The 9116-nt window shown below is 38.6% G+C and overlaps 1 protein-coding gene and 1 pseudogene across 1 annotated transcript; both read left to right on the forward strand.

The window, feature by feature from the left end:
• Positions 1-3665: 3665 nt before the first annotated feature.
• On the forward strand, positions 3666-4063 carry LOC132168189 (auxin-responsive protein SAUR67-like; annotated as a pseudogene).
• Positions 4064-5260: 1197 nt separating this feature from the next.
• Positions 5261-5665, forward strand: LOC132169720 (auxin-responsive protein SAUR68-like). The gene has a single exon (XM_059580709.1). It carries the CDS (start codon positions 5261-5263, stop codon positions 5663-5665), a length of 405 nt encoding a protein of 134 aa, XP_059436692.1.
• Positions 5666-9116: the final 3451 nt, after the last annotated feature.

The following is a 9116-nucleotide window of genomic DNA, read 5'->3' on the forward strand; positions in this document are numbered from 1 at the left end:
CGGATCTTTGCTTCAGCTACCTACCACACCGATCGTCAAAGGAGCAGGGTTTGATTTCTTCAAGGATATATTATAACATTTCCTTACTGTAACTTGATCTCCTCTTACCTCTCCTACTCCTCCTTTGGTAGGAAACTTCATCATCAAATGGTAAATGGAGGTTACAGCCTTCAACATTTTAAGGGACGGCCGGCCAATGATGGCATTATATGCAGATGGTCGGTCAATCACCAGGAAATCCACTATAGTTGTGGACTGTCTAGGAGCTGTCCCTACCATAACCAAGAGGGAAATGAGTCCCATTGGCTGGACTTGTTCTACAGCAAAGCCTACCAATGGCAAATCAAACGGTTGAATCCTGTCTCGGTCGACACCTATTTGTTTGAAGACTGGCCAATATAGAATGTTAGCCGAACTACCATTGTCCACCAAGACTCGGTGGATTTTATGGTTAGCAACTGTTAGTGTAACTACTAACACATCATCATGGGGAAATATTACCCCCTGGCATCCTCTTCAGAGAAGGATATAGCCATCACCTCCTTCTTTGCTACTTTTGAAGGTCTTCCTATCGACAGCACTTCATCATCAGCCTTTGTTCTCCTCGCATAAGCTTTTCTAAATGAACTAGAAATTCCTCCACCAGCCAGTCCTCCCGAGATGGTATGGATCTCCCTTACTACATCCTGATGGCAAGGCTGATGGACTTCCCGGTCTCGTCTCGGTTCCGCCTGTTGATCGTGTATCGGTTCAGCATACCGATCTTCTCTCGGTCTTACCTCTCTATTTCTGGGAGCTTCTCGATTTCCCTCTAGTAACTGAGGCTCTTCATTTCTTCGTGGATTCCTCTCACCTACTAGGAATTTCACCAACTTCCCATTTCTGATGTGATTCTCAATCTCCTGCCTCAAGGTTATGCACTCCTCGGTTAAATGTCCATGGTCACGGTGATACTCGCAGTACTTCTGAGGATCACGTCTCTTAGGGTCGCCCTTTAGCTTGCTCAGCCATTTGAAGGCGGGATCCCTCCTTATCTCCATGAATACCTCAGTCATGCTAGTATTTAGTGGAGTGAACTTCGTACTCTACAATTTTCGAGGGTCCATCCTTGGGTATGATGGGACCACCTTCCAGATTTCTTCACATTTTTCTCCTCCTTTTTTCCAACATTAGCCGGCACTACCTTCCCCATACCACTCTTGGCTTCAATTTCTTCCCTTTGGTTCTTCATGAGAGCCTGGACAGTTTCTTCTTGATTAATGTACTCATCAGTTTTTTTCATGAACTGACTAAGAGTCACCAACTTAGTACTTTTTGACAGTTCGGCCATCAATGGCCCTTCAGCTCTTACCCCATGCATCAAAGCATCAAGTACTATCTACTCATTCGGATTTTCAATCATCAATTTCTCCTGGTTGAATCTGAGCATGAATTCTTTTAACGACTCCTCATTTCCCTGAACAAGGGACAACAAATAAGTTGGATTCTTCTTCCTCTTTCAGGTAGCCAAAAACTGACTTAAGAAGAGGCACCCAAGAGTCTTGAAATCGTCTATTGAATTGGCCGGAAGTTTGCCGAACCAATCTTTAGCCACTCCAGCTAAAGTTAAGGGAAAAACCCTACATGAAATTGCGTCTGGGGTCCCATGAAAAATGAAATGTGCACGAAGACTTTCCATGTGGTCCGTAGGATCCCCGGTGCCATCATAGAGATTAACTCGGGGCATTTTGAATTTGTCAGGGAGAAGAAAATTCATGACTCGAGGGGTGAAGGGAAGATTTGTGTTTTCCATGAGTTCCTCGGCATTGGATTGATCTCCGCCATTAGCTATTTGACGAGCCATTTCTTCACATTTTTTCTTAAGCTCCTACAAGCCAGCATTAATGTTGCTCTCATTATACCCTTCAGTATGACGGTCCTCCTGGCGGACAGACTGCTCCCGTCGAGATCTAGTACAACGAGACCTTCCAGGGTTTGTTCTTCGGCTGCCTCTTTCATTCTGAACAGTATTGGGATGGCTCGCTTGAGCTGAACTTGCGTCATCTTCGTCGTCAAAACCTTGGGGCCTCTTTCCCCTATGGATTTTAGCACGTCTCTCCCTCTCGCGCCTATCTTCTTGCCTCTTGGTTCTTCTTTCCTCTTGCTCCTGATCCCTTCGGCTGTTTCGGCCCTCGGCGATCGTAAGCCTTGTGGCGAGGTCTTCGTTTTGCTTTTGCAAAGCCTTCATGGATTTAGTCATCTGCTTCATGAAATCTGCTAACTTAGGAGGAGCTCCAGTAGCCCCAGGAGGTATGCCGGGCTGTCGCATGAATTGGGAGCGTGAATTCACCATACCAGAATAACGAGAACTGATCAAATGAATGAAACTTGAAGAAACAATGAAATTCCCACAAATGGCGCCAAACTGTTGATACACAGTTTTCCGGGATGGTGACGTGGCACGCTTGGGGTGGCGCAAACACCTTCGTGGACGCTTCAGGCTACACACACGAAAGAACAAATAGGATTAGAGCCCCCGAGGGTGTCCCGGCGGGGGAGCTCCGATGCCTAAGTCAGAAAAATGAGGAGAAAGTGTTCAAGCAACCAAAGTTTTTGGAGCTAGGATTGCGCTTACCTTTGATGGGAATTGAGGGCTGTATTTATAGGCATGGAGTACAGTTTGTTTCCCGCACATCTTCGGATTCTTATCCCTGAATATCTGATTTGCAGTTATTTTGATAAGAGAGGAATCTTGGGACGAAGAGATAAGGCCTTCATTTGAATTAGATTGCCTTTTGAATTTGAATAACAACTTATCCCGTTTGTGCGGGGATTGTTCGTAAAAGGCTTTTTTTGAATGTAGGATAATGTTCACTGGTATGAATTTGAATATTTGCATATCCTTAGTTGTAGAATGACAGTTTCGCCCTTGGCACTTGTTTGTTTTGATCCAAGAAGAAGCGTCTTGGATCTGGCATCTAATACTTACCTAGGCTCGGACTCGGACGGAGTCCGAGCCCGAGACCTTCTCGGTTTACGAAGCCTTCTCGGGAAAACCGAGTCCGAGGCCTTGTTGGGTTTTGTCCAGCTTAGGTCGGGTTTGGGGCCCGTTGGGCTTTACCCATTTTCTAATCCGTGGTCCAACTTTCCCCTCATTTTTCTGACTTAGGCATCGGAGCTCCCCCGCCGGGACACCCCCGGGGGCTCTAATCCTATTTGTTCTCTCATGTGTGTAGCCTGAAGTGTCCACGAAGGTGTTTGCGCCACCCCAAGCGTGCCACGTCACCATCCCGGAAAACTGTGTATCAACACTATGTAAATGAAAATTTTGTGACACATTCACTTTATTTGAACAATTACAGTCATTAATGTAGTTTGACCAAAAAGAGTTTATTAATGTCATTGCTTTCTTGTTTATTTCTCCAATCATTTTTGTGGTGAAGTCCACACAACAATGCAACTAGTTTGTCATCACTCTAAATTATGTACAACTATTATAATGTTAAAGCGACTTTGGCAAGAAAACAGGTTTTACAAGGGATGAATTCATCCCTTGTAAAAAACTACAACTATGAGAGTTTCTAGGGGAATCATTCATATATATCTCTATATATAAGTCTACCCATTTCTCTCTGCATTCCACTACTCCACTCTGCAAACAAGATTCTTCAGTATTTCCCAGCATGATGATAAGTTCAAAGAAACTCATAAAGAGAGCAAGGAAATGGCAGAATTTGTCTACAATCAAGAGGAACAGGGAGAGATGTAGCTCAGTGGTGGCTGATAAGGGCCATTTTGTTGTCTACACAGCTGATCAAAGACGTTTCATGATTCCCTTATCGTGCCTCAATTCTGAGATATTTAGAGAGCTCTTAAAATTGTCTGAGGAGGAGTTTGGGCTGCCTGGAGATAGGCCTTTAACATTGTCCTGTGATGCAATCATATTGGAGTACATTGTCAAGTTAATCCAACGAGGTGCAAGTAACGATGTAGAGAAAGCCTTGCTTATGCCAGTTCCTGCTCATTCTCATCTGTTTTCCATGAAGAACATACAAACCAGCAATTACTTGTTTGCTGTTTCTGATCAATAAACTTGGCACTTGTTTGAAAATATTTATTTTCTGCTTTCATTCTACAAAGAAATGGAAGTTGAAATTAGTTCATTGCGAAGAATTTTCAACATTGCAAACCAAAATCAAATAAGGTTATCATTTTAGGTATAGTGATCCTGGATAAGTTTAAATTGACATTCTTGTTTACTTAATTAAGCATCTGCGGTTGTTTCTACGTCTCAAAATTCAGGCCACATGCTTTAAACTCCAGGCCGCATAAGGGCTAACTACTAGCAATAGATCAATGATTTAATATTGTATCAGAGTTAAGTTCTGAGTTCGAATCCTGTCTCAAACATTCATTTCCCATTTCAATTAATATTCAATGTATTGGGTCTCATTTATTAAGGGAAAGTTGAACCCACATGGGAAAGAGAGTATTAGAATGTAAATTAAATGATTAAATTTGTCATTTCTTATCATCTTAAACTTTAAGGGTAAGTAGCAAGTTTGCATGATAGAATAATGCTATACATCTTCCTTGATCACCCCTGTATCCCTTTAAACTCTATGTGATGTGGTCTCTCAAAGCTTATATGGCGTGATCCCCCATAGCATTTAGTGCATAGAGACTGGTTTTTTGGTGGGATGACAATGCCACGGGCTTGGGGGAATGGAGGGTAATGCAAAATTCAATCCTTGTTCCGGTCATTCATTTCATATTTCAATTATTTCTCAATATTTTTTTATTAGTCCCAAATATGATGCATTGATACAGGCAGAGATCTGTGAGCCACAGGTTCTGTTGTTAGGCAGTTCATGGACATGTTGGGTCCAACAAGCTGTCTTTTCACCTCATAGTTGTACAGAACAGAACCAGCCACAACTTTGTTATCTTTCAATCCTGTCAAATATTCAGAATTATGAGAATTTGAAAGCATTTGGTTCATCTTATACGGCACTATATATGCTCCACAGTAATGTGCTGACTGATTATCAAACATAGGAAACATGCCACCTCCCAAACAGCACCAAAAACTAGACATCACATGGATTTGCTTCCCATGAATCCCTGCAGAGGAAAAGTTTCACTCAAGGGGCTGTCTCTTCCCTTCCCTAGCTTGTGAATATATATAACCAAATCCCTGCATTGCCTTCTATCCATGACAACAACAGACCTCCCCTTTCTTCTTCAATCTCAAATTTCTCTCTGCAATATTTCGCACAAAATGATCAGTGCTAAGAAGCTCATCACAATGGCAAGGAGGTGGCAAAAGGTCACCAATATCAAGAGAAAAAGAATCACATTTCCAAGATCCACTGGAAAGGGTCACTTTGTTATGTACACTGCTGACCAGAGACGCTTTGTGCTTCCATTAGAGTATCTTAACAAGGAAATCTTCAAGGAGCTGTTCAGAATGGCAGAAGAGGTGTTTGGGCTGCCGAGAAATGGGCCTATTAAGTTGCCATGTGATGCAGCTTCTATGGAGTATGTAATTGCTATGATCCAACACAATATAGAGCAAAATCTGGAGAAAGCATTGGCCATAGCCATAGAGACGGGTTGCTGCCCATCATGTTCATATGGAGCTCCAGATCCACCTAACCAACAAACACTAATCTGCAGCTTTTGAAGAACATGTACTGTAAATGATTTATATGGATATAATGATACTCAAAATAGAATTTTCAATTATATTTCTTTAATGTTTGGTTGTCTTTTGGATAAAAAAAATATGGTATTTATCATTTATGCCTACAAATCAGGAGGATGCATCACTTCTATAAAAATCTGGAAAGAATCATACACAGCTTAGATTCAAGTTAATAATAGTTGGATTCAGTGTAGATAATCACATATAACAAATGTCATAGTTCAAATTCAAGACCATTGTAATGGATAATGGTAAATTTAATTATTTATCCAAATTTTCACTTCACCGGCTACGTGTTTATTAGTGTCTTTGGTGGGGTTGGATTAGGGTATGGCTAATTTTCACTTCACCTGGACCTTTGTGACTATTTTAAATGGGCTAGGGCAGGGAAGAAATCAAAAAATTTCATTTGGAGGGTCAAAATATGAATAAGGAATCAAATTTAATTCTAATAGGGATTAAAAAAAAAAAAAATGAAAACCAAGAGAGGCCATAGCTCCCCTTACTTTGTATGCAGTTCTATAACTAGGCTTGAGGGTTGGACTATTAAAAACGTGGTCTTCAGTATCGAAAAATTAGCATTATTTGCTGATCGGGTTTGAGAAAATTCTTTCAATTCAATTTGAAGGAAAATTTTATCCATTTCAATTTCATAGCTTCTTTTGAGCCGCACATTTCTTCGTTATAGGCAGCTGATGGATATTTGGTGTGTAAGTGTGTAACAAACTTGTCTTCTTAACTCATATATATACAAAACAAAATGCCTCACCTGGACAGAAGGGCGGGATTAAAATTTTAGTTTTGGGGGCAAAACTAAAAAAGAAGAATTTTTTAGGGACCAAAAAAAAATTATATGTATATATATATAATCCAAACATGCATTTTTCCCCTAGGACCCCTACCTTCACGTGGATTTGTTTACCATGAATTCTTGGCACCCTAGAAGCTTATTTTGTGGTAGGCCTAACTTGTGAGTCCTTGCACAAAGCCAAGTAGCAGCAATATTCTTAACGAGCAACCTATTTCAATAAGTAACAAGTGTTATTTAATATTTTTGAGTTTTTCAAGAATTAATGTTTATGTTCTTAGGTTAGTAGAAGGACAATAAATAAACCGTTTATGTAAGGTAGTGGTTGTGCCTTGCTTAACATGTGTGCAGGCTTGTGATTATCCAAAGCTTGTAGCTACCAACTGGCGCGGCTTCCCATTGGTTCCCATAAAGTCTGGAATATTTTAGCAATGCATACGGAAATTAAGCAGGGGTAAATGATTAAATTAAGGGCTAATGGAGTGTGACTTGACTTTAAAAGGGGAACAAAATCAAGATAGTGTAGAAGAAATCTTCGAAATGACTCACTGGTTCAAGTCATTCAATTAAATTACATTTCCTTTACCCAAAAAAATAAATAAAGAAGATTCATTGGTTGGTCAAATAATGGAAACCACCACAGCTGGTGTGAATTCCCTCTTCTTCTTTTTTCCTTTTTCTGATTTTTTTCTCTTTATAACTTTGTTGGAGTAGAAGGGGAGGGTTTGGTGAAGCTTAGTTGGTCGATCACGTTTCCTTTAATTTCTTTCCAAACAAAGCAATGTAAACTCACATTTTCAGACTTATGGCGACTACAGACTTGTAAAAATAGCCTAAGCCCTCCTAATTCTTGATTCAAGTGAAGTAATTGGCTTGCCTTCGGTGCAAAAATTATTGAAAATCTCCCGTACAAAAATAAACAGCGAAGATTATAAGGTTGGAGCAGAACTCCGGTTATTTTCCGCTCGAAGTAATTTCTACAAATTATTTTTGCACAGAAAGATCTCGAGCAATTCTTTCACAGGAAGCGAGCCAAACTCGATTCAAATTACCAATATGATCATTACCAGCCAGTCAATCTTAATATGGGATTGAGATCCCCTCAGATTTTTTAGAATACGAGATTCTCAAATTTTTAAATCTGAGCCCTTCATTATATCTAATGGTCTAAAAAATGTTATAATAGTATTTGAATGAGGGAAGTGGTTTAATATGCTTTAGAGTCCGTTTGAGAAACAGAGTTTTTTAGTTAAAAAGCGTTTTTTGACAAAAGCTTTATTTTTAAGCTTTTGCCAAAAAAGTGTTTTGGTCATTTTTTAGCTTTTTGGACCTTTAAAAACGTTTCTAATTTCTTTTACCAAACAGATATTTTTTTCTTCAAATAGACTTTTTGAGTGTTAAACGCACTTTAGACTCCTCAAACGCAAACCTAAACTGGCCCTTAGTGAGCCTAATGTGAATTCAACGATTCTAATTTTTTATTCCTTTTTCTTGTTGCAAAAGAAAAAGGAAAAATCTCAGAGCCAAGACATACAACTAAAGATACATGCTGACCATGCTTTTCAAACATTTTTGTTAATGTCAATTATAGTTGACTCCATAGACAGTGAACTTGCCGGTCAATGGTTTCCAAATAAGCCAAGTAAATCTCCACCCACAACAATTCTTCCTATTCACATTAATAGGTAACATTTTTCAAGTCTTTCTAGGCTTAAATTTTGTACTTTAAAAATTCAAATTGCATCACTCTCTAAAAAAAACATTCATTTCCAACAATAACTAATACTTTGGAAGTTTTTATTTTTAATTTTATTTTTTATAGATTAAACAAGAGATTATAACAAACAATAAAGGGCTATGCAACCCAACAATAAGTCTCAAAACGACCCCATTAGTATGAGTAAACAAAAATTAAAAGAGAATGCATCAAATAAATGGCGCGACCCTATATTTTCTCGGCACAAAGACCAAAAAACTTGATGACCAATTAAGGTAGTTTGAAAATGTGCACTAGAGATGGTGCACACAAGAAATATACTTTGGAAGTTCAATTGGCAATCAATTGACCCATAAATCCTATCCAATAGGCTTCTAGCTAGCTAAGAGATAGTCTAATGAGCATGAATAAGAAGCAAATTACTCATCTATTTTGGTTTGAAGTAAATTTTATGGATTTAATGGTGTATATGTTACTATATCATTTAAAATTTTTAAATAACATGGCGTTATGTACACTGACACTACACAATTAGATGTAATAAAACAAAATCTTGTCCCTAAAATGAATATTCTTCACTTCGATGATGATAGTCAATGCTATAAAGTAAGTGTTCATTAAATTCTATATTTAAATTATTTAAATTTTTACCTAACATTAATTGGATCTCACCCTTTTATGATCACTTTGCTTACCTAGATACATATATCAATATTTTCCATTTATCTCACATTTTATACTTGAAAAATATTTGAAATATATTTACATATTAACCTAATTGTCTACGTACAATTGATCAAATAATTAAGAGTGTATAATTAACAAGTCAATCAAATTTTTTGGTCAACCATTTCATTAAGTAAAGATGGTCACATTAACTACTTAAATTGACGGTCAATCTTTCA

The sequence above is a fragment of the Corylus avellana genome, chromosome ca1 (assembly GCF_901000735.1).
Source record: "Corylus avellana chromosome ca1, CavTom2PMs-1.0".
Lineage (NCBI taxonomy): Eukaryota > Viridiplantae > Streptophyta > Magnoliopsida > Fagales > Betulaceae > Corylus > Corylus avellana.

What these genes read in the sequence shown, in the direction of transcription:
- LOC132169720 (XM_059580709.1), top strand. Translation starts at nt 5,261, where the DNA reads ATGATCAGTGCTAAGAAGCTCATCACAATGGCAAGGAGGTGGCAAAAG.